Source organism: Lepidochelys olivacea (genome assembly GCF_965140295.1).
Source record: "Lepidochelys olivacea isolate rLepOli2 genome assembly, chromosome: 1".
Lineage (NCBI taxonomy): Eukaryota > Metazoa > Chordata > Testudines > Cheloniidae > Lepidochelys > Lepidochelys olivacea.
Window position 1 is genome coordinate 234,260,493 of NC_140411.1, and position 26,494 is coordinate 234,286,986.

At 41.6% G+C, this 26,494-nt stretch overlaps 1 protein-coding gene across 5 annotated transcripts in view; it reads right to left on the reverse strand.

Moving 5' to 3' along the window:
- Positions 1-19,854: 19,854 nt before the first annotated feature.
- Positions 19,855-26,494, reverse strand: part of C2CD5 (C2 calcium dependent domain containing 5) — a 143,066-nt gene continuing 136,426 nt past the window's right edge. For 3 of the 5 annotated variants that reach the window (XM_084620514.1, XM_084620515.1, XM_084620516.1), the window contains 3 exons: positions 26,095-26,285; positions 22,658-22,804; positions 19,856-22,284 (listed from right to left, as the gene is read on the reverse strand). In XM_084620514.1, coding sequence (XP_084476640.1) covers positions 22,153-22,284; positions 22,658-22,804; positions 26,095-26,285 — 470 coding nt within the window. In that variant the 3' untranslated portion in view covers positions 19,856-22,152. Of the gene's footprint in view, positions 22,285-22,657; positions 22,805-26,094; positions 26,286-26,494 lie in introns of all 5 variants that reach the window. The other 2 variants (XM_084620513.1, XM_084620517.1) reach the window with 1 other exon arrangement.

Consider the following 26,494-nt stretch of genomic DNA (forward strand, 5'->3'; position numbering starts at 1 on the left):
CATACATAACTAGGTTTTCATCTGAGTAGTAGCAATAGCCCAGACAGTGTCCCAATTTTCAAACATTTGGACACAGTGTTTGATGCCTCAATTTGAGTATTCAGCTTGAGACAACCGTGGGCCAGGTTTTCAGAAGTGCTGAGCCTACAACTCTAAGTAAAGTCCATCAGAGTTGCTGTTGCTCAGCACCTCTGAAAATGAGGCCTAATGGTGTTTCCAGATGGACACCCAAAAAACAGACACACCAAAAATCAGTGGTCATTTGAAAAATTTGGACTAAACCCCTCCCAAATGGAATTTATAGACACTGAAGTGCAACTGATCCAGGACAAGCTCCTGCGGGGATACCATAAGTGATCCAAAGAGATCCCAAGTACGGGTCAAAGAGAATTCATCCAATTGCACTAAAATTGTCCTTTCAGGTATGACCAGAAGCAATTCAGTAGTGTTCTGGTCACACTTTCACCAGGGTCTGATGATCTACTACAGCAGATGTTGCTGATATTTCCAATACTTCCACCCTGACAATCTCTACCCTTTGTGAGAGCACTATGACTGACCAGGGCAATTTCATGTAGTGTCCCTAATAAATCCAACCTGCAATTTTTCATTTAATTTGTTACTGTTGAGAAGTTTCAGCAGCTGCACTTTCAGGAACCATTGGACAAATATGTCAAGTTTGAAACTAGTGCATAGTTGCTGGAAACTTAATTGAGTCAAGTAAGGTCTTCAAGGGCTGCTTCACCGCTTTGAGAGTCTTGTCCTTCAAAGCCAATGGCAACTCTATAATTATGAGCAAGACAGGCACCTAAACTTTCCACCATTCCAAAGGGAATTGTGTTTTGTCCATGTTCCAGACCACAGGAAGGTAAGATGAAATCCAGCAATTCAATGAGATGGTGCAGAAATGAAAACCAGCCTGACATCCCCATCAACCCATTCAACAAAATGACTGAGATCTAAGAACCTATTAGCATTTTCAGGAACATAAATACTGTTTGGAAAAAGATAATTGAGATAGTTGTCAAGTTTACAAACACAAGCCAGTCAACAAAGTATTCTTAAAGGATCCTGTTTGTCTAAATGGTATTATTTTTGAAGAATACTGTACCATATCCTGACTACAGTATATTTACCAACATAGCTACTAGCTATGTCAGCCCAGACATCTTCAGTAAGCCCAGAAACTTCACTCCATTCCTTCTGGATTTCTATGTTGTCAAACAGCTTTATGGGATACAATGGAATTCTGGGACCTGCACTGAAGTTACTGTGAGCAACCAAGAATTGTGAATTGTTACTACCAATCCATTAATTTACCCTACAGTAGGTCTCAATTTTCAGTATTGTTGTCTGACATTCGAACACATGGACCTGGCCCAGTTTTACATTCTATGGAACAAAGTGTTTTAAAAATCAAACTGCCCCACATCAAAGATTCACTGCCTTAAATCTCAACTCTTGCAAGCTTGTTTTCTTTTGTGTTGTCCTTGTGTTGTACCAGAGACTCTTGCTTATTTTGCAGTATCTTCCTTAATTTTCATAATCTGATTCCTGTCTGAAACATGATTATGTCTCTTGGTTACTCTCTTAGCCATGAGGCAGCTGAATAAGCACTTCCACATGTCTCACATAATCTTGAAATGTGTTTGCTTCTTATTAACAAAATGGATAATCTACATTTTATTGACTAGGTCCACCAAACCAGGCACATGTATATTCATATTTTGTTCAGAATTCCTACAGCAATTTGACAGGTGCATATCTTGCCATACAATGCAAGTGTACATGCATATAATTACATATAAAAATGACATGTGGGTGTGCTATCCCTATGATAAATTACAGAGCTATAGAATCAAATAAATGTTTGTGTGTTTCACCACCTTACTGTCTTGGAAAACTATTAGAGCCAAAACTGCAGAGGTAAAGTTTTCAAAAGCACCTATGTGGATTTAGGAGCCTAAGTCCAACGGAAAATCAATGGAACCTTTGGCTCCTAAGTGATGTAGATACAGTAGTTTTGAACATTTTATGCTCGCTCTTGACACCCAGAAGTAATGCCAGCTGTGTCATTTCTCCTCTATGTCACGCTTCTCTCTCTAATGTTCCACATCACTACACATTCTGTTTACTAATCCATCTCCCCCGGGACTTTCTAACAATCCAAACCCCCAAGTAGCTTCAACCTCTGCCATTAGTTTTTAAACTCCCCTATTATAGAATAGTTTCCTATTTCTCCCAGTAAATTTTGAGTTTGTGAATATATTGGAAAACGACCACTGGCCAGAAACATTTGCACTTCCCACCTTTGCGGAAGAATCAGAGAGAACTTAAGAGAAAACTATTTTGGGGAGGGGAAAAAAATAAAGAATTCACTAACAGAATGCAATAACAGTGGGACCTGGATTTAATTTAGTTTCTGCTTCTCTTCATAATCCCTTCTATTTGTTTTAGGGACAGGTAAGAGCAACACAATCAGACAGCAATCTGCTCTGCTCTGCTGTTCATTAGCTTTGGTTAGGTCACATTTACCTCCTCCTTTCCTGCTGCCTGTCTCTACATTACTTTAAGTCTGACAAATTTTCTTTGCATTCAGTCTATTTCATTGGCTGCCAACTCAGTCTTCTGTTTCTGGCACTGATATATTTGTATTCAGGAAGGAAGGCAGCATGATGAAAATTAATATCATAATTACAATGTTCAAACAGATGATATGAATTAAATCTGTGTGTAGCGGCCCAAAAATAGTTTTGGTTGCCAGTGGAGTGCACCATTTGTATCGCCTAGAACAGACTCAGAAGAGAGTTGGTAGCTTGTTCCCATGTGATGAGGTCACCCTGAACAATTACCCTCCAAACTGAGAGCAAGAACCTAATCTGTATTTTTAAAAGAACTTATTTTTCCTGTTATTCTGTGAATCAGAGCACTTGAACCTCCTAGAAAAATGAGGCATATTGGTGTGTTGCATATATTCAAAACAATATTTAAAAAATTCTAACCAAATAACAGTGCTGAAACAACAGCCGTCGTCTCAATTACTACTCCACCCTGCCAGCCAGAAAGGGCCCCACAGTGAAGCAAATGCCTGGTTGAAACAATGAGCCTTACTTCACTATGAAGGCCAGAAAAATTCAGCTCTCTTGCACATAGCTCCACCTCGAAAAGAACGTGCTGTGTAGAAAGCTTTTCTCATGCTGACTTGTGATATTGGTTTGGATCCAAGTTCCTACGGAGATGTAATAATAATCTTTGTTTGATTATAGCATAAAGGACACTCAGATTTCTTCAAAAATCTGTGTTGTCTTGTAGCTTTTACATTGATCTTCTATATATTAAGGCAGAGCCTCGACTGGAATAAACTATCATAGCTCTGTCAATTTCATAAATATGCAGCTGACCATATATTCATATTTGAGATAGATGATCATTTTTAAAAAGCGCAACATCTTAAGAATATTTTTAAATTCAGTCCAAAAATATTGAATTGACCATTTGTCACAATTATCTTAATCAGAGTAGAAGTCTGCCTAAACCCTTGATCACTAAAATAATCACCCCAACAACCTATTAAAGGTCAAATGGACAAAGTCAGTCCTGGGGTAAATCAGGTTACACCAGAATTGAATCTGTAATATACAATTTTAAGCATACATGAATGGTTGACTGATCAAATGACAGAGAGAAGTAAAAATAATGATGGATTTCCAGCTAAGCCCTTCATCAGAAAATTGGTTATTTCCATTCCAGAGTCTGGAAAAGCAGGGGTATAGCATATCAGAATTGAAGTTCATTGCCTGAATTATGTGAAAAAACTTGCAGTCATTGACTAAATGGGAATCACTTGTCATGGGCAACATATGTTTTTCACCCTGTTTGATTTGTTGTAATAGTAAATTATGTTACTTGAAACTAACCTTAATGTTGTATATGTAGAATTAAAATGCTAATGGTAGCTGCTCATCCTTTCAGCTCAGTCATGAATGTTTATGAAGACAAAGGATCATCTGTTCAAAGAGTCAGGTAGCTATTTAGTTGATTCATTCAGACTGCAGGAATGTGAAGTTCACCTTGAATTTCTCTTCAGACAGCTACATGAATGCAGAAGGAAAGACTTATTAGCTTCCAATTCTGCATGTGCATTAGTGGAATACAAAGCAGATCTCAAATTCCAGAATGATATTTAGGTTACTTAAAAGGCTTCAGACATTTCATCAGAGGCACTAAATTTCCATGCATCTCAATCATTCAGAAGGAAAGGAGAATGGAAAATAAGAAAGTAATGCACATTGGAAAACATAATCCCAACTATACATATAAAATAATGGTGTCAATTAGCTACCAATCAAGAAAGAGATCTTGGATTGTTGTGGATAGTTTTCTGAAAACATCCACTCAATGTGCAGCGGCAGTCAAAAAAGCAAACAGAATGTTGGGAATCATTAGGAAAGGGATAGATAAGAAGATAGAAAATATATTGCCTCGATATAAATCCATGGTCTGCCCACATCTTGAATACTGTATGCAGATCTGGTCACCCCATCTCAAAAGAGATATATTAGAGTTGGAAAAGGTACAGAAATGGGCAACAAAAATTATTAGGAGTATGGAACAGTTTCCATATGAGAAGTGATTAATAAGACTGGGATTTTTCAGCTTGGAAAAGAGACTACTAACGGTGGATATGATAGAGGTCTAGAAAATCATGACTGGTGGGGAGAAAGTGAATAAGGAAGTTTCCTTAGAGGTTTTTAAGGTCAGACTTGACAAAGCCCTGGCTGGGATGATTTAACAGGGAATTGGTCCTGCTTTGAGCAGGGGGTTGGACTAGATGACCTTCTGGGGTCCCTTCCAACCCTGATATTCTATGATTCTATGATTCTAAGTGTTATTTACTCCTTCACATAACACAAGAACTAGGGGTCACCAAATGAAATAGGCAGCAGGGTAAAAAACCAAGAAAAGGAAGTATTTCTCCACATAACACACAATCAACCTGTAGAACTCTTTGCCAGAGGATTTTGTAAAGGCCAAGACTATAACAGGGTTCAAAAAAGAACCAGATAAGTTCCTGGAAGATAGGTCCATCAATGGCTATTAGCAAGGATGGGCAGGGATTCAAAACCATGCTCTGAAGTGTCTCTAGCCTCTGTTTGCCCGAAGCTGGGAATAGGTGACAGGGGATGGATCACTTGATGATTACCTGATCTGTTCATTCCCTCAGAAGCAACTGGCATTGGTCAGAAGACAGGATACTGGGCTAGATGGACCATTGGTCTGACCCAGTGTGGCCATTCTTATGTTCTTAAAGGAAACAAGGTCATACAAATTGAACTGCTTCCTGATTAGCATTCAGCCAAAATTACCTCAGAAACTGAGGACTCCTACTTGAGAGATTTCAAAGAACATTAACTTATTTAAATACATTTTAAATGACAAGGTGGGTGAGGTAATATCTTTTATTGGACCAACTTCTGTTGGTGAAAGAAACAAGTTTTCAAGCTACATAGAGCTCTTTTTTGGGTCACTTACTAGAGCTTGAATGCTTGAATGCGTTCACAGGAATTCATAGTTGGAGGATGAGCTGTTCTTTTTTCCTGTCTTACCATTCCACTACTTGTCTCTTCCTTGCTGTTGCAATGGCTGGTGAAGGAGGGTTCAGACTGAATGGGCACAGAACTCATCTTGTCTAGATTAGGGGAAAAGTGCATTCGCTAACACAATTTAAATCCTTCATGCAGACAGGGCAAGCTGTATTTCTGCACATGTAACCGGGTTCACTTCAACCAGCTAAGGCTTTTCCCTAGTGAAGTCAAGACCCTTGTGTAGACAAAAGTGTTCTTACCATGCGTAGATACAGTGCCATGGTAAAATCAGAGTGAAGAAAAAGCTGTTGTAGTTTTAACACATTAGCCAGGTGAGGTAAACCCTATGCTCCCATTTAGTGTTTACCTCGACCTGCTAACACATGTGAAAACTTAAAACTCTAGTGAAGACAAAGCAGTTTGAACACATGGTAAGAAAGCATCTTTTTCCTTGTGTGGACACATGGTAGGATGTCAAGATGCATTATGTGCTAGCTAGCACATTTCAAAGTCTACTGTACACAAGGCAAGGATATACTTTAACATGTGCTAAACTGGTCAAATAAAACCTAGGCTCCCACTCAGCCAGTTTAGTGCATGTTAAAGTATACCCTAACTTGTCTTCCCCAGACTTTGAAATGTGTCAGGCCTTGTCTAACGAAAGTTTATTATACACTATACCAGTGTGGTCAATTCAATTGTGACAGCCTGTACCCCTATGTTCACCCCCTTTACAAGACTATTTAGTACAAAGTATGCCTTGTGAGGTATCATTTGAAAACTCATAATTTACTAATTATTGTCCTAGTAAAATGTGTGACATTGAGTGTAAAGTTATAGGAGCCTACTGTATATTACTAAAGACATGTTCTGAGTCTGAGGAAGAGTCACAAACAAGTTCCCCAGAGGCAAAAGGTTACCTTACACCTCAGCCAGGTGTCAACAAAATCAAAAGGACTATCACCTGGTTACGTGGCCATTCTTTGGCAAGAAAGAGCAGATCAGCAAAAATCTACATCCTGACAAAGAAACAGCTGGGCATTCCTGTCCATACAGACTGTCTCCTGAACCTCAGCTGGAGATGATTCTCAAAGAAGAGAAAGGACTGTAAAAGGAGAGAGGAGACGCCCCAAATTATTCCTCCTTTCTCTCTACTCACAGCATCCACAACTGGAAAATAAAGGAAACAGCTCTGGACTGAAAAATTCAGCCAGTGAGACTGCTAAAACTTGTGGTGAGAGAGACCTTTGCTTTTAATTCACGCTAGTTTGTTAATTTGGGCATTATTTGCAATTTATTTTTATTCTCTTGTAACCAATTCTGACTTTTATGCCTCATTACTTTAATCACTTAAAACCTATCTTTCTGTAGTTAAAAAAACTTGCATTGTTTTATCTAGACCACTGTGTTTGGAAAGCTCCATTTGGGATGACAGGATTTGTGGATATCATTTTCTACTAAAACAATGGACTTTATAGGAGTTTGTATTGTCCAGGAGAGTTCTGGGCAGTGCGAGATGCACATTTCTGGGAGAAAGTCTGGGACTGGGAATTTGCTGGTGTTGCTCTGCGGTGTAATTCAGGAGGGGCTGGCTATAGCACTCATGCAGTGTAACTGAGAGTGATTTACCTGCTGGAAGTTGTGCGTGAGTGGCCCAGGAGTGGTTGCTCTCACAGCAAAGCTGTGAGAAAGACACTCCAGGTTGGAAAACTGAATGGAGACAGCTGTTCAACAATCCAGATTGTACCTTAGGTAATGTCACACCTGTACAACCACCCTAGGCTCTATGCAGTTGTTCATGTATAAATGCACTTTATACCGGTATAACTATTTCCATACAGAGAGGGGAAATAAGCTATATTGGTATAAGCACCTTTGTGCCAGTCTAACTGTATCCACATGAGGAGTTGTATCTGTATAACTATTTTGGAAAAAAGCCCACACCCCTAAACCAAAATAGTTATAACTGATACAAAAATCTCTATGTAGAGTAGGCCTTCGCTAGCACATAACATTAAATCCTAGCCTAGACAAAGCCTGAGCTGGTCAAATGAACCCAGCTAACACATACTGAAAGACAGCTTGTCTACACTAAGGTTTGAGCAGGTTTAAAACACGTTAGCTGACACTTTTTAATCTAGTGTGCACAGACACCGAGCATGCAGCACCAGCTCTTCCCTGGTGGCCCTATCCGTTTCTGCAGAACTCAAGCTTTCATTTTAAACTCTCATTTCTAGCCCTTAATATCATGAAGAAAACTTTCCACGTGTGATTCAATGCAGAGTCTGGAGAGAGAGTCACTCAGGCCATGCCTACATTACAAAATTATGCGGACCTAACCTATGTCAGCATACAGCCGCCACAGTTATTAAATTGCTTGTGTGCGTGCACACTTGACTGTTTGTGTCAACAGTGGGCATCCTCACCAGAAGCGCTTGTATCAATTGTATTGTCAGTGTGTGGGATTATGCAACAGTTCCTGAAGCCAATAATAGTCGATGTAAGCAAGCAATGCAGTGTCTACACTGACGCTGTGTCGACCTAATTACATCAGTTGTGACTCTACACCACGTGGGGAGGTGGTGTTACTAAATCGGCCTGCAGAGGCACTTACGTCAGCAGGAGCCAAATTTAAGTGAAGACACTTCCACAGCTAGGTTGATGCAAATCAGCTTACATCAATCTAACCCTGTAGCTTAGGCCTCAGCTGGCTAACTATATACCTGGTCTAACTCCATTGACTGGGATCAGTTTGGCCTTACAGCTCTTAGAGGCATGTGAATTGCCCTCATTTGTCTCAGTGGAGTATTAACCTTGAACCAAAGGGGTGACAATTTAAAGGAGAACTGCAAAGTTGCTTTTGTCCTTGACTGCTTCTTCCTTATGTGTAGAGACTGTATTCAAAGTTTTTAAAAGAGGTGGCTTTTTATTTGCTTGTTTATTTTGTTAGAAACATCAGGGGCTCACTTCCCTCTGGAAAACATTGGGAAGTTCTTTAGAGGACTGGAATATTATTTATTTGTATTCTGGTAGCACCTAGGAACCACAGTCATGAATAAACTACAACAGAGAACAAAAAGACAGCCCCTGCCCCTGTATGTTGCTGCAACCGGAGCTAGAGCACTCCTTGCCAACAAACAAGGAAGCTGAGAAAGCTCAACACCTTGCAGGATATTATCAGCACTTAGCAGGGGGGCAAGGTCTGTTTAATTTGCATTTTGGCAGCTCACTATGGAAGTGTTCTTTTTCCATATCTCACGGCCTAAACCATGTTATTTCTTCAGCATCTAGAAATACTGAGATGTGGACAGCTTTAAGCATGCAAAATAACATTATATAATGCTTTTCATCCTGAAATTAATAACTATTGTTACTAAATTAATTGTGATTTATCATGTTTGGATTATTTTAAAATAGCCCTGCTGTGTTAATGTTTGTCGTCCTTTTGTTAGCACATAATAGCATACACTAATTTTAAAGGGAAACTGCAGTAACTGGTCCTAATGCCTTAGGCCTTGTCTTGATGGCAAAAGGCAACATTAGCTGTGACTTGATGGGTCTTGAATCAGTCAAGCTAATACATTTGAAGCTACGGATCCTATCTTGGTTAAAACAAGGCCAGTTAACACAGCTTCAAACCCGGTAGCATATGCAGAAAGTATAACAGGCCGGGGAGGCTAAGCCTCCCCTGTGGTGCAGCCGCCGACCCTCTGCTTTTGAGAGCACGGACACGTGGGCTGTGGTGGTCCCGCCTGTGGTGTGCCCCAAGGCCCCTGCCACTTTCCCCCAGTGGCCCCACCCACGCTCCACCTCTCCCCGAGACCCCCACTGTGTCCCTCCTCTCGTCCCCCAAGCCCTCAACACTTGCTGAATCCCTCCCCTCCTTCACCCTCCCTCCCCCGAGGTACCCGCCACCCAGTATTCACTGAGTCCCTCTGTGGGAGGGTTACCCAAGACCAGACACCAGGCCAGCCTTATGTTCTATGCAGTCAGTGGGTTCGACTTTCCCTCCCTTCCAAGCCGCTGCAGGACTGGATCCCTCAGAGTGCAGCAGGCACCACCATGCTGTCCTCAGGGCCAGGGCCAGCTAAGCTGGGCGGCTGCTGAGCAACACAGACTGCAATGTCCAGGATCCCCCTGCCACCTCCACCTGGCCCAGAACCCTTTGGAGCGTTCCTGGTAAGCAGAAGTGGCAATTAGGGGTACATGGGGGAAGTGAATGCTCCTCCCCTGTTTTTGTACTTGCTCGAGTTCCATGATGGGTGGAGGAAGCACTCAGCTCAGGGGAGGGGAGGAGATCCCAAGCGGCAGGGGCCTCTGGGGTGGGAGGGTGGAGGAGAGGAGGGACTCAGCGAGTGGCTTGGGTCTCTGTAGTGGTGGGGTGGAGTAACTCAGTGAGCAGTGGGTGGAGTAACTCAGTGAGCAGCAGGTGGAGGGCCTTGGGGGAGCGGAGGTGGTGGTGTGGGGCGACTCAGTGAGCAGCAGGGGCCTTGGGTGAAGGGGGTAGAGGGATTCAGCAAGTGGCGGGCGAGGGGGCTTTGGGGGAGGAGGCCGAGTGTGGGCAGAATAGGGGCAAGTCCACAGGGCAGAGCCATGATCTGGGCACCAGGGGAGCTTCCAGCGCTCAGGCCAGCCTCCCCAAATGCCAGAGTCACCTGCTGCCCAGGCCTGGTAGCATGCCTCTAGACAGGGCTTTTAAATCAAGTTGTTCTAACTCAATTGAGCTACCACAACTGAAATATCCACCCACCCCACTGCCGCCTTTTGTTCAGCAAGACAGGGTTTGGTAGCAAAATGTACAGAGTAAATAAAATTAGTTTTAAGATATTTTTTTTAAATATAAATATCTGCCACTCTTTAACTCCTCTCCCTCCCCCCTCTCCCCACTCACTCCCAGCTGTGAATCTCTCAGGGCTCGTCTAGATGAGGATAAGGGATGAATGTTTAAAAACCCACTATAGGTTGGGCACGTTGTATTGTAACACACTTAGCTGGTAAAGTTAGCTAACATTTTAAAAATACATCTTTCATCTTTGTCTAGACCAACCCCGCAGCGAAAGCTGCCATTGTGCAGATACATCCTAGGAGTAGCCCCGTAAGGTCTGATCCTGAGAGATGCTGGGTCTGGCTCCTATAGAAGAGGATTTGGGAAATGCAAAACTCTTTCGAATACTGGACAAAAAAGGAATGTAGCATTTTTTGATGTTAAATTAAATCATTTCTTCCCATTAATCATTGGAGCTTACCTTTGAATAGCTGAAGATGTCATGCATTCACATGGAGTTTGCATTTTCTGCACAACAGCATGATGAGATACAGCTTCCCATGTGATTATTTTTAACCATTATACATACCTCCTAAACAGCCGTTCTAGCTATTTCAAAGAATTTACTTATTTTAAAATAACTTTCTACAGAAAGTTCCTCTCAAGTGCCCAGGCTAAACTATCTTCCATGCAAGCTCAATGGTCCACTCAAAAGGTTCTGATTGTAGGATCAGGACCATGGGCAAAACTTTTATTGGCTTCAATGGGGGAGCTTCCATGTGGGACCAAAGCATAGTTAGGGCGTGATTTTGATGGAATTGGCTTCTGACGATTTTACTGTTCTCTGCTTATAAATGTGGCAATTATACTGTATGCAAAATGAAATAATTTTAATGTGGCCTGTGTACGCTCATTTAATTCCACTCCTTAAAATTGTAGCTTATTCTTCAAACCAAAAGAAAAGGGGCGGGGGGATTCAGAGGTCAGTTTTTTGGCAGTAAACCATAGAACATTTTGACAGAACTAACTACAGAAAAATTAAAGAGACATTCAGGTAGTTATTTTTCACACTCCTGCTGTTTGGTATCAAATAAATCTGCAGCTAAACCACTGAAGCTATTAATTGTTCTACGCATCTTATGTCAGACTTCCTAAATGTCTGAGCAACTTCTTTAAAGGGTCTCAAACAAATTATTTCCTGTCAAAGGAATTTCTCTTAAGTATAAGCCAAGGAACATGAGAAGATTAGCTGTTTATGCTATATACCTTATAATTGTATGAAAAGGTAATGCCTTTACAGTTTGTTACATTAAATGCGACACTACTTGCTTTACGATGGCACTTTGAAATAGATGTAAAATCTTTTGAATATGCCCATTACTGATATCTGAGCACAGCTCTCCTATCTCCACATCCTCAGCTTATTAAAAACTTCTCCAATTGACTTGTAATTAACAGTTCTGAAAAGAACCAAATCTGAGGGCTGGTCTACATGAGAAAGCAGTACCAGTTTAACTTAAACAGTGTGAAAACCGATTATACAGTTGCAAAACCCTGGATAATTTACTGGTGTGAAAACCCTTCGATTTCAGAATGACTTACATTTATTTAGCTTAAGTCAATTCCATTCCATACTCACTTGAGCTAAATCCAAAGAAGCCACTCTTAAACCAAAATACAGCATCTACACAGGGTTTTGCACCAAATTAAATCAGTCTAAAAAGCCCATGCCTTTAGTTAAATCAGAGCAAGTTTGTTTCCAGACAAGGCCTTACACTTTAAAGAGTGCTGTGTTTCTATCCACCTAGAGTAAAATCAGATGTTTCCTGCTGAAAAGCTACAAGTACACCAAGCAGAACAGTTCTGAACAGAGAAATTACTATGTACCACACTTTAGAGAACTTGTCAGAAGCTTAGGCTAGAACTCAATAAGTATTCCGGGAGAAATACCCTCTCTCCGGTTAAAACAATGAGGAGTACTTGCGGCACCTTAGAGACTAACATATTTTTTTGGGCATAAGCTTTTGTGGGCTAAAACCCACTTCATCAGATGGATGGAGTGGAAAATACAGTAGGAAGATATATATACAGAGTACATGAGAAGATGCGTACATATGGTAATTTCAAGTGTACACACACACCTTGGTTGAGTAACGGGGATTGTAGACATTAGTGATGGAAAAGGCCCACTGACTATAGAGTCCACCCCACTCAAAGGACGTACCAGACACAGGTCAACACCCATTAACCAAACTCCAGAATGGCCAAAATTTGGTTATGGCACCTAGCAGGTGAACGGTAGTAGTTCAGGGCCAGGGCAAAGACAGCAAGCAGGGAGGCTGCAGCCCAGAACAGGACGCTGGTGGGTGGAGGAGGGTGCCAGCCAGGCAGGGAGCACAATGGAGTTTGGACAGGGGATGGGAGACAGGGGGAGGAAGAGTTGTGCTGTCTGTGAGCCAACTAAAGCTGCCAGCAGTTGTGCCTCCACTTGGCTTCACCAAGTCTCGAGTGCAGACCAGAGCTCCATTTCTTCAAAGCTTAGAAGTTTTTCAGTCTGACATAAAACTTAAGAGTTCTTCAGAGCAGAAGCTTCCCAGTTATCCAAAAATTTCAGATGTTCCCCAAGATCTCCAGATCAGGTTTTACTTTGATTAAAGTGATCCAACACTCGGTCTTAAAAATAAAACAAACCCACAAACACTGGCTTCCCAACCCAGACTTTAAGGGCATGTTCATATACACAGCAGTGACAACGCTACACATTTCTATTGGCCAAGATAACCATCTCGTGGCGACTGACAGGTTGATAGTAAACATTTACAAATAGACACATGAAAGCAGTTTGCATAATACAGACAAAGAATGTAAAGCCTTGGCTCACACACACTTACATAGCGTTCACTGATTTATGCATTCGACTCGAATCTCAGGTAACCTGTTAGCTTGGACACTAGAAGATCCATTTTTCATGCAGTGTACTAACCAGGAAGCTAGAATGACAGCAGGTACAATATCACAGACCATCCCACGCAGCAGACTTGGTACCATTTTTAGCACAGCCTCCTGTTGTACAGCTGTTTTGTTTTGAAATGTACAGTGCATACGAGGGAACGCATGCCTGGGCATTTCTATTATACCAGACAGAGTCTCTATAGACCTACTAGGTTTGGCAAAGAAGCCAGAATGGATTTGGAATAAAGGATTCAGAGTTTCAGAAATTGGGAAGTTCACATTTTCCTCTTGCAAGAGAGTGCCTGAAACACGACAACTGGTTACCCCTCATGTAAGTTACATGGAAGGAGGGGCTTGTGGTTAAGGCATTGGGATGGGATTCCGTTCCCGACTCTGTCACACACCCTTGTTTGACCCAGGGCCAATCAGAATTCTTGTGCTTCCATTCCCCATCTATAAAATGGAGATGATAATATTTCCTTTCTCCTTGCCTTTGTCTGTCTTATTTATTTACACTATAAGCTTTCTGCGGCAAGGACCGTCTCTTACTGTGTGGCTGTACAGCACCTAGCACAACAGAGCCCTGATCTCAGGCCCCCCACTGAGCGCTACTGTAGTACACTATTATTTGCCAATAAAATCGTTAGTGATTCAGACTAAAAAGCTTCCATGTATCACTGTTTAAGAACTGAAAGGAAACACCCTCTCCGTAGCCAACACAGTCACAGAACCATCACACACTTGGCATTTGCCTTTTTTATATTTGCATGTGTCTACCTTCTCCTTGCACTTGGATCTCTCATTAAGTTGCTAGATCTGCTATTTGTATGGTCCGATGCCCTACAGGCTGGTGAAATCAAGCCAGATCTAGAGAGGCTTAATGTTCTAGCATAGACCAAACAACAAGGGAATACATGCTTGGCCATAGCCAACTTCAACTCTAGAAGAATCAATAGATTACAGAACCACTAACCCAGGAACCTATCCTTGCAACAAAGCCCGTTGCCAACTGTGCCCACATATCTATTTAGGGGACACCATCACAGGGCCTAATAACATCAGCCACACTATCAGAGGCTCGTTCACCTGCACATCCACCAATATGATATATGCCATCATGTGCCTCTGCCATGTACATTGGTCAAACTGGACAGTCTCTACGTAAAAGAATAAATGGACACAAATCAGATGTCAAGAATTATAACATTCATAAACCAGTCGGAGAACACTTCAATCTCTCTGGTCATGCAATTACAGACATGAAAGTTGCTATATTACAACAAAAAAACTTCAAAACCAGACTCCAGCGAGAAACTGTTGAATTGGAATTCATTTGCAAATTGGATACAATTAACTTAGGCTTGAATAGAGACTGGGAGTGGCTAAATCATTGTGCAAGGTAACCTATTTCCCCTTGTTTTTTCCTACCCCCCCCCCCAGACGTTCTTGTTAAACCCTGGATTTGTGCTGGAAATGGCCCACCTTGATTATCATACACATTGTAAGGAGAGTGGTCACTTTAGATAAGCTATTACCAGCAGGAGAGTGGGTTTGTGTGTGGAGGGGGGTGAGAAAACCTGGATTTGTGCTTGAAATGGCCCAACTTGATTATCATACACATTGTAAGGAGAGTGATCACTTTAGATAAGCTATTACCAGCAGGAGAGTGGGGTGGGAGGAGGTATTTTTTCATGCTTTGTGTGTATATAAAAAGATCTGCTGTACTTTCCACAGTATGCATCTGATGAAGTGAGCTGTAGCTCACGAAAGCTTATGCTCAAATAAATTGGTTAGTCTCTAAGGTGCCACAAGTCCTCCTTTTCTTTTTGCGAATGTTTTGCTCTTCCATAGCATCCTTCATCTGTGCACAGTAAAATGTTTTCAAAAGTATAAAACTTCTCAAACACTTGCAGGGTAAGTAGTAAACCCACATGGGTATACTGAGGCAGAAAGGCAAGTTTTGGAGACAAAATCTGGTGGGACATTGTTCCAAGAATTAGAACAAGTTCCTGAAAGCCCAGGAATAGGGCAGGTTGGGACTTTGAGCTGGAGGAGTTTTCTACAGCTTGTCTTCTATCCTGATCATTAGGTTGGAGATGGGCAGTGGATATCATGGGAGCAGATGTCTGTGTAGACCTGCCCCTTGAGTCAACAAAAGCTTCAAGTTCCATTAGCTCCTATGTCCTCACCAGTCCTTAGGTGCGAAGAGTGGAGCAGAGCACGGATGTCAGAGAAGCAGACAGCTGACCTGAAATTCTATTTTAAAGTTGCATACTTCCCAATCCTACTGTGTTCTGCTCAATGTTTAAGCTAAGAGCAGGGGCCACTCTATATAATACTGCTCCCTGATCTGAGGAGCAGCTTTTGTGATTCAGTCACAAGTACAGCTACAATAACAATTTACTTATCAAAGTGTTGTGGGGGGGGGGGAATGGCTAAGTTTTCCTCATTAGTCAGATACCTGAATCCATGCTTGAGCACTTAAACAAGGGACCTGACTTTCAGATAGTCTGAGCTCATTGATGTGTTTGAACTTTCCAAGCTGCTGGTGGAAGTTTCCCTTTGAACATAATCTCTTCTTTATGGATCATTTCTGATACAAACTCAGGAAAGAAGAAGAAGAGAAGGAATATGCACAAATGCAATGAAGTTCTAGCATAAGCGTACTTACAGTTCATTCATTTGTTCCCTCTCTTTTGAGTCACTGCAACTATCCCTGCTTGTGAGTTTCTCCTGTTTTTGATTTGCATCCTTTGCTTTATCAGAAGAGCTCAGAAGGAGACAATACTGGCAGCTTGGCCCTTACCTCAGAGGTAACTCTTGAAATTTTTCCCCCTTCTTCTAGCAAAAAGGAGAACATTTGATTTAGTTAGTCGAGGATCCCCTCAGTTAAGCTAGAGCTGGCTTGCTAAGGGTAAAAGTAATAGCCTTCTTTTCAGGGTGATTCAGAAAGAGGACGAGTGGTAAAGAAAACTGCCAGTTCCTGGTACTGGGCAGAGACAAGCACAGCTGAGATTAACTCAAAGCTGCAAAGGTGGACAATCAGCAGTTATTGAGAAGCTAAAGGGACTGATCAGTATCAAGGCCAGGTTTACTATGCAGCATTTTAGACCTACATAACTTTTATGGTTAAGCTGGTTGCTTCTCTCTCTCTGAACTTTACTCTTTTGTGTCTTTAGCTTCTCCATTTACTCTGCAGCAATGCTTCTTTTACCTAAGCTAAAGATCCCTGTAGCACCCAAAAATACTATGGGGTTTGCTCATCAAGTGGGTTACTACCAGTACAATTGTAGTGTGAAAGCGGGGATAGGGACGTGCTGAAACTGTGGCATATAAGGGTGGCAGCTTGAAAGTGCTGCTTGACCCAGCCCATTGAGTACGGGGACATATAAGGGGGGTCAGCTTGAGAGTGCTGATTGACCCGGTCCACTCAGACTTGCTCTCTGTGTGTGTATTCATCTGATTCTGGGGCTGGAGGAACCCAGCCCTGGGGAACCTAGGTCCTGCAGGATAGCTCCATTGGGAGGGGACTTGCAGAAGGAAGGAGTAGAGCTCCATATGAACACACAAGTGACACAAGCAATAATTAACAGAATTACAGAACCCCTCCGCCCCCGAAGAGTAACTCTAATAAATGAGCATACTCCAAAGTAATAGGCACATCTGGAAACAGGACTTAATGATCCATCCAAGCTGTGGATGTGTTCCTGAGGGACTTTCAAGCCAGCAAACTCACCAATACTGCTAGGAACCTGATATATGGACTTTGAAGTCTTTGTATGTATGTGATTTTTTTTACCATTTAACATCTCTCTTCTTGTTCTTTTTTCTTTATAATAAACATTTAGTTTTAGACACTGAAGGATTAGCTGGTAGCATGGTGTTTTGGGTAAGATCCAAACCTATACTGACCTGGTAACGTGGCTGACCCTTTGGGGTCAGAAGAACATTTTGTACAGATGAGCAGAGATTTTTACATAACTTCTGACTGTACTGGACCTAGGTGCTGATTGGGAGTCAGAGAACTGGAATGCGTGATTTTTTTTTTTTTTTTTTTTTTTGCTTCTTGATAAACAGTGTGGGAGACCAGCAGCACCGTTGGTGACTGGTTAGGGAGTTTTCAGCATTACCTACCAGTATCTGCTCTCCCTTTTGCAGCCTGCCCTGACTTTGGCATTTCCAGTGCGGGCTGCCCCAGGCACACTGGATCACAGACACTATGGTCTCTAACCAATGATCTATATGTAAAAGGCTTCATCTGCCATTGATTAGATAGTCAGGAGATTGGTAATTTTTAACAGAAGTATTTTGTCATATAATAGCTCATTAGGATAGCCATTCTGATTTGGTGGGGCTCCCATGGGGACAGTTGAGATACCATCTTTCCACTTCAATTGAAGAAAATAATTTTCTTCTATTCTAAAATGTTCATACAACGTGAAACAGCTTTCTCTTCTTGAAATGATATAGTTGTTTCTTCTCATCTTGAAGTTTTCAGAGTAACATTTAGAGGATCCTACAACTGTAAAATGACTTTTTTAAACTGGTTGTGGATCAAGATTTAACCTTTTTCCAGTTTGTCTAGTATGATAAACTCATGCCTTGTTAGTTGCATAATTATAACGCTGAATAGCCTTGTTGAGAGCACTGCCTGGGCTATAATAGGGACTGGGATTTGGAAGTGTTTACATCTTCCTTGTGGCATGATTTGACCTCTAGAGTAGCAGCAGCCATACATATTACACCTTATAAAAATATCCAGCTAAATCATATTTCAAAATCTAAATATTCCAATCAATTGTACTCACATGGAGGAGCTAATTGGCATAAGTCAACTTCTGGTTCACTCACAGCCAATCAAGTGAGTAGAGGCCACTTTCATTTTTTTATCCGCTAGTTTTTAAAAACACACGTGGGAGCAGACTACCGAAACTGGCAAAATTCCCAAAGATTCTAATAGGAGTTTTGGCCTTGTAAGTATAACATCAGGCCTGTTTCTGTGATGTTCATAAAGGCAGTGTCTTGTTTTTTTCATTAATATGTTCTCATGCAATTCCTATACACTTGCATGCTGTACATACTAAAATACTGATATAAAAAATTGAATTACTGTGCTCCCTCAATACCACATGCCGTTTACAGCTGCAATAGGTGAGATACAGTATTCCTTCAACCTGGGTTATTATTCACATCAGTTTGGTTATAGGTTCTTTTAAGAAGTGTGGCCAAGACAAGCAGAAAACAGTTGATGGAAAGAGTTGGAAATGTGTTACAGGTCTTTTCTATTTTTTTTTCCTTTGGTTCTCCCATTCTAAGCCTTTATTTTTTTAGATACAAAACAGTTACCTGGGAGTAATATTTTCCCCAATCTGAAACATTTAGGCTGCCTCTCTATTTCTGCAGAGGCAATTCAGGTTTGATCAAGAGGCTCCAGAGCCTGGCCATGCCCATTCTGTCCATACTCTAGATGATTGTTTCCAAAGCTGTATTCAACACTGAAATCTTAACAGTGGATTAAATAGTAACATCTTATTCTACCCTATGGGACCCTAGAGCTTTCCCTGTAGAGATGGATGGACCAAGGAGTTTTGGAAGCTATTGGATTTATTCCTTCAGACTCCCTGATTGTCCAAGTTTGCGGAGTTTCAAGCACTTAAAAGAACTGAACCCCCTTGTAGAGGTGTCTCCTCCAGTGTCTTGGCAGGTCTGGGGCAGAGGCCTCAGGAAGCTTTCCAGATTCAGGGCCCCTTCCCTGGCAGAAAAATGGGGCCACAGGTTGGGAACATTGTGGGAGAGCTCCCCTTCTGTGGCTCCTCAGAGGTCCCTTCACAGATGGAGCACCTCTTGGCTGGAATCAGGGTGGGGTGGGGGAGAGGGACAAAGGAAATACATTTGGTGGGTGGTTCCATTTGTAAACATTATGCAGATGAAACACAGGAGTAAAGACTGCTTGGAGCTGCACCAAGATGGATTTAAAGAGAGGTGTGTGACTAGAAGATATGTAAATTTTATTTTATTTTTAATTCCAAGTTTTATTTAGTTTTTAAAATTACATCAGCTTTTAAAACAATATTTTCCACCACATTTGAAAGTTCCTGCTTGGCCACACATATGAATGGGTTCTACTTTTCAATCTTTTTGTCAGTGCTATATGGCTGTATTCATAACATAGGATAGTTGAGTACACCCAGGCTGTTCCAAATCCAAGATCCTTTGAAGTTAGTAGTTTTGTCATTGACTTCGAGGGCATCAGGATTTGCCCTGAAAAGTAACCAGGTGAGTTCCCTCTGTTGCAGCAGCATACAATGGATTCTCTAGACCAGTGATACTCTGACTGAGGCTTGTGAGCTGCAAGTGTCTCTTTAATGTGTCTCCTGTCACTCTTTGCAGCACATATTAAATCACTGTGAGATTTAATTATTACCCAGTCAGGGTGCTTTTACCATGTTATTAATCAATTGTAGTTGATAAAATAATACTTGGTCAGTCATTTTGCTGTGAAACTAATTTTATATATATATATATTATAAAAATATGAAACAATGAATTCACACTACTGTGGCTCTTTTGGGTAATGTTGATCACTAATTTGGCTCCTGAATCACTGAGGTCTGAGAATCACTGCTCCAGACATTAAGGACATGTCTACACTTGCCATTTAAAGCGGAAGAAGTCCCTTTTTTGTGCAAAAACCATGGGAGAGTCTACATGCCAATGACTTTTTGCAGTGAAACTCAGAAATTTCACTGCAAAAAGAAAACCACATCCACGAGAGGCATACAGCTCTTACTGGTGATGCTTTTGCAGTGATGTGCAAATGAAGACATGTTCTTCCTGTTTACACAGTTTTTAGCCTCCGGAGGATATCCCACAGTGCCTAGGTGACCACTCCAGCCAGAAGCTCTGCTCCTCTATTGCCAGGTAAACAGACATCCACCCGTCCCCCTGCAAAGCCCTGGGAACTTTAAAACTCCCCTTCTTGTTTTCTTAGCAAGAGCTCACTTGTCTGGCCAGGTGACAATGCCTGCTCCAGGGAGCAAGCGATCCCCTGCTTGGAGCAATGCTGAGCTACTGGAGTTTATCAGTGTTTGGGGAGAGGAGGCTGTGCAGGGACCCAGGATACCTCGCAATCGCGCACCCCCCCAAGACCCATCATCAAACTGGAGAGAGCTGCACTGTGGGATAACTGCCCTAGAGCGCTGCTCTCATGGCAATGGAAGTGCTGCTGATGTAAACACACTCTGACGCCTGAGGAATTAAGTGAGTACACAAACCAGTGCTTTATCTTCACGGGTTCCCTATCCCTGATGAAACTTACAGCACAAAAACTCTGCAAGTGTAGACATACCCTAAATAAGAGAAGCTTTATTGATCACTGCCACAGAATTTAACAAAATGTAATTAAGCTTGATGAACCAAATCCCCTTAAGGGCACCCAATTCAAAACCTTGTTAAAGAGATTACTAATCTCTACCCTTCTTTATATTTGAAGATGAGCTTGCCATGCCATTCCAAAAGCTTCAGTATGTAGCTATTATATGCTGACCTACAACGAACAAAAAAAATCCAGTGGTTTAATACAGAAATTTATTGTACAAAGAGGAATATGATTTTCATGCTCATATACAATGGGATATTTGGGTCTGACTACATAGAATATTTACATTCAAGTTTACACATTTATTCAAGTTCCATTTTAGATGTTGTCAACACACATTCCCACAAAATTGTCTTCAAATCTAAAGAGTCAGTCTTTATATTATTCTACCAAAGTCTTCAAAAGATTTGCTGGAAATGGATTGTTTCCTTTTCCTGCAGTACCCATCATCTCCCAATTATAGAATTTGAAAGGAAACCTGACTTGCAGAAGTTAATGTCCTTTAATTGTTCTTTTATCCAAGTTAGCCAGACATTTCCAGATAGCAAAATACAGAGGGCCTGATTCTGCCTCCATATATGCAGGTGACTGTCTCTCGGATTTTGTCTGTATCAATATTGCAAGATCATGCCCTAAAAAACTGGACTTCAGTAGTTTAAGACAATATTTTGCAGACTCTTTCAAAAAAAAAAAAAAAAATGATTGTACAAATGTTAATATGGAAATGAGCTTATAATATCTGAACCAGATATAATAATTTATTTTGTTTTACTATAGTTATGCTCACAATGCAGCAACAATATCGAACATTTAAAATAAAAAAATATGTTGTACAATAAAAATATGCACTTGTTCACAAACAGCTGAAAAACATTTTCGCACGCTGTTAAATTCAGACAGTCCTTTCTGGTGCTTTTTTCCTCTCAAAGTTCCATGAGCTAAAGCTCTTCACAGACTTAATTTCAGATTGATTGCTTATTTGGTAACATTTTTTTAAACCAATTCATGATCTCTTGCTCATTCAAAGGCAGCTGATTCCAGTTTCTTGATTATCTTCCAGTTTGTTTCTCAAATTAACTAAGAGTAAATTAACATGAACAAGCATTATCAGTCTCAGTTACTGTTTGAGTTATTTGTTCTGGCCCTCTCAAACAACTACATAAAGAAAAAACATAGGTAAGTTCCTGTTTTATTTCAGGAGCTCTATGGAATTCCTTTAGATCAATGCCTCATCTTCTGCCTAGATTTCACAGGGGCTAGTAATTTAAAAAAGGGAATTACAGGGTACTTGCCAATAAAATGCTGCCCTGGCTATTATGTAAAGTTGATGGACAAAGGTTAGCGATTGTCTCGGATTTAGCTGATTGTAATATTTTGGAGAATTATTGATTTTTGAAGAGGCAAAGCTATACATTCCCACACTGTGCAGAGATCTTTCTACTTTGGGGAGAGCCATTCCATGTCTTCTGGCTTCATGTCGTGACATCTCCTCCAGCACTGGCAGGTTGAGAGACTGCAGCAGATGGTTGCACTGGTATCATTTCTAATTCAGATTCACGTACAACTATCACTGCATCCCCACTGACATTTATTAGACACTGTGCCTGCAAGGAGAGAGAATTTTTAAATAGTTAAATATATCCTTTATGGAGTATATTTTCAATGAAAATCAATGAAATTCATTCACCTAGGTTCTTGCCATATCATTCTGATACGTTAACTCTAATTCTAAAATAAAAATTAAAAAAAAAACAAATCAAAAACTTCCTATTGGGTCAAATTATGCCCACTAGATCTCTTCCAAGTCCACATAACTATATAAAGAAAAAAAGACAGAGAGAGACAGACTTACTCCTCTTTGTAGTTATGTGGACTGATTAGAATAACCTCATCCTACATCGGTATTTTGCTATAAGATTGGTTACATCAGCGGGTTCTTTAATGGTCAGAGAAATTGTCATTTCAATCACAATTTACCTGATTTTTGTTTGGGTTCTCCATGAAAACACACTGTTTCATTATGTACGAGACAACTGCATTTCCCCCTAAAGCCGCAACGTGAGCCCTCACCATTGCAAACACTTCAGCAATGAAAGCATGGAGAAAGCCACTGACACCACCCTCCTAAAAAGAAAAAACAGACACAAGTGGATTTTATGTTACTGTCACAAAACAGCACTGGATATCTTACTTATGTTTCTCTCCTTTCAAATTATTCCCTTCCAATGAATGCTGATTGGTATATATTTTAGAGGAGCAACATCTTGTCCTGTAAAATTGTACTTCCCTGTAAAATATAAAGACTGAACTTGTTCTGAGAGTTATGCATCACCTGCTTATGGGTGAATGAGCATCTGCTGAAAAACAAATGAAGAAATCCTGCTACATGAGTAAACAAGAAAAGAATAAAGAGGTTATTTACCTGTAACTGCAATTCTTCAAAATCATCACTTGAATATACCCACACACTTAAGACACTCCTGCAGAGCCCACAATTTTGTTGGGACCCCCTAGAAAACTGGTTGTTTGGAATTGTGGGCACACTCTTCAGGGGACTGGATTTTTCAGATCTGAAACAATACGTGGAGCTGCAGGCAAGGCCAGCCTCTCAATTCTTTCCACTAACTCCAATTCCTGAAGAAACAGGAACTAAGAGGAGTCATGTGGATCTGTGTAATCATCTTAAAGAACTCCAGTTACAGCCCAGTTTTTGTCACAGTGGTGCAACGCCCGCTGATGACAGCCTGCTTTTTCCACAGTCTCTCCTGCATGTGGCAGAAGGAAAACCAGACATAGAAGCTGTGCTCTCTGTTCTACACCCTGGCTGAATGAGGTCCCTGAGCCAGAACAGTTGTGACAGAGCTTTCCTTCTGTTGACCCCAACAGGATTTCTCATATGCAGAGCATATTTTGAAAAACTTAAAGGTGGTTGTTTTTTTTTTGCTTGTTTATCTGCTGTGCCATGCCAACTAAACTGGGAGGAGGAGTGGAGAGGACACTGAAGTGTACTGCTCCACATATGGTTCCTGAAGGGAGAAGAGAGTCTCCACTAACAGCCACTTTGAAGGAAGTCAGAAAGGACTGAGGAAAGAAACTGAAGTCCGTAGTGCTTGAGCCAAAATAGCTGCAAAAGCTAGGAATGGAAGATGAAAGGCAGGAACACTGACTTCCCCTGTGTCTGCACCGCTGGCAGGCAGCAAAAGGGGCACAGCTAATCTTAGAAACCTGAATGACAAGTTTTGACCGTCCCAAGTTACTATAGACGAGTAAAGAGGCTAGGAGCCAGAAAACAGGAAATATATATGATGATTAATTGATAAAAGGCCAAAATTATTTTTATTGTTCCACAATATTTCCAGGCATACAGCCTAAAGAAAGTCAACTGCAGTGAGAAACCCAATATATGGACACCAGTTTATCATCTGCATAAGACATATCCTGTCAAAATCTAAATCTACACAGATTACTGCATCAGTGCAAAAAGATCAATAGAATAATGATCCCAGTAAGTAGGCATAATAATCTAACGATACAAAGAGAAAGGAAAAGATTTTGTTTATCTGCATGTAGACTGCAGTATCTAAAACACACAGGATAAGCCAGATGTATGGCACTCTTCACTTTTTGAAAATTTTGCAAACACCTCTGAAAAGGTTAAAGGGCCTTGGACTACTCAATATTTCATAAAGGAACTGCCAAACCATCATAATAAATAATAAACAGAAAATACTATTCATATGCTCAGAATAATTTCCAAGAGTGGATATAATTTGCAACCATTTTTAGATATTATGATTATCTAACTGTATTACATTCCATCCGAGGACAATGTTGTATTAGGCACTGTGCAAACAGAGTAAAAAAAGGATCCTTGTCCTAAAGAATACAGGTGGGGAAACTGAGGCACAGAGAAATTAAGACCCTAGGGTGACAGATTAAGTTACGTCATACATCACTTTGAAAAATAACATGTAGTTTTCAATTAAATTTTAAAGATATGTAAATTACAAGGCCATAATTTGCAAGATTTAAATGTGAAGTTTGGCTGTCCAAAGCTTCTACAGTAGGGGCGAGCAAACTTTTTGGCCTGAGGGCCGCATCGGGTTTCAGAAATTGTATGGAGAGCTGGTTAGAGGAGGCTGTGCCTCCCCAAATAGCCAGGCATGGCCCAGTCCCCGCCAGCCCCCCTGGCACTCCTGCCCCATACAACCCCCCCTGTTCTCTGATGCCCCCCCCGGCCGGGATCCCTGCCCCATCCAACCACCACTTCTCCCTGTACCCTGACTGCCCCCAGAACCCCTGCCCCTGACAGTCCCCCGCCACCCCATCCAACCCCCCCTCCTTCCTCACTGTCCCCCTGGGACCCCTGCTCCCATTCAACCCCCCGTTTCCTGCCCTCTGACCGCCCTGCCCCCTATCCACACCCCCGCCCCCCGACCACCACCCTCCCCTCTATCCACCCCCACCCCCCCTTACTGCACTGCCTGGAGCACCGGTGACTGGCAGCGCTGCAGCCGTGCCGCCCAGCTGGAGCCAGCCACGCAGCACAGAGGACTGGGTCAGGCCGGGCTCTGCAGCTGCGCTGCCCCAGGAGCTCGCAGCCCCGCCACCCAGAGCATTGCATCGGCTGTGCAGTGAGCTGAGGCTGCAGGGGAGGGGGAACAGCGGGGCAGGGGCCTGGCAGGAGGGTCCCGGGGGCCAGATGTGGCCCACAGGCCGTAGTTTCCTCACCTCTGTTCTATAGGATAGCACTAACAGTAAGCTGCTTCCACTGGTTATACACAGCGGCAGGCTTTTCAAACGTTTACGGCATTCCTGAACCAGCTCAGATGTATGTGGCTGGGAAGGCTTGGAATGCTGCTTGTTCAAATGGCCATATGTAATTTGTGAATCCTTGCATAAAAGACTGAATAAGGAACCCCAAAAGCCATACATGCTTTGAAAGCCTACCATTGATCTTTTCCTTTAACTAAAGATCAGTTTTTAGCATTTGAGCAAATCTCGGTTTTAGGGTCCAAAGGAGCTCCAATAGCCATTGAAATGAAAAGACATTTTTCCATTTGCTGGTTTTACTTTGTCTGGATGCTGTGCAGTGATTGGCATACACTAAAATGGCCACCAATGATAATGGACCCACTGACCATGTAATGCTATTTTACTGGCTACATGGGTGAGTAACACTTCTTCCTACCAATTTGAAGAATAAGCAAATGAAGCAGCCCTTTTTATAACGTGAGAGGAACAACAAATAAGTGGATCACCTTTATGTGACTCCCACTCGCTTAGCACACAGTGCCTAAGTTGTGAAAAGTCAGCTCTCTTCCTGTGCCATACAGTTAATTCAGACAGTAAACTCATTTAGCTTTGTTATTATCAATTCACAAAAAAGTGCAAAGTCCTAATATGCAGCTCACCTCACGTAAAGAAGTGGTTTCTCGAATAAAAAACATGTTGATTATCCCAAGATACTTGGTTATTTTTGCCCCAGGGATAAAAGAAAGAGGTGTCATCTTAACAACCGAGACAGTAGAATTGGTGCATGATGGAACAGAACGGTGACGCAAGTGTCCCTCAGCCAGTGGACTTGCTTTGTCAAGAGAAGCAGCTAAAAAAGGTGGAAAAGAAAAGAAAAGAAAGTAACTATTGAGTATGATCAGTGACTTGTTCTTAAAACAAAACAACTCTTCTTTATGGTTTCCAAATAGCTTGGTGATTATATTCAGCTGCCTGTGATGTTCAGCCATGTCATGAAAGAAAGGAAATTATCATGCAATGCATGCAAAAAGACAAAAAGCTGCAATGGAATTTATTTGG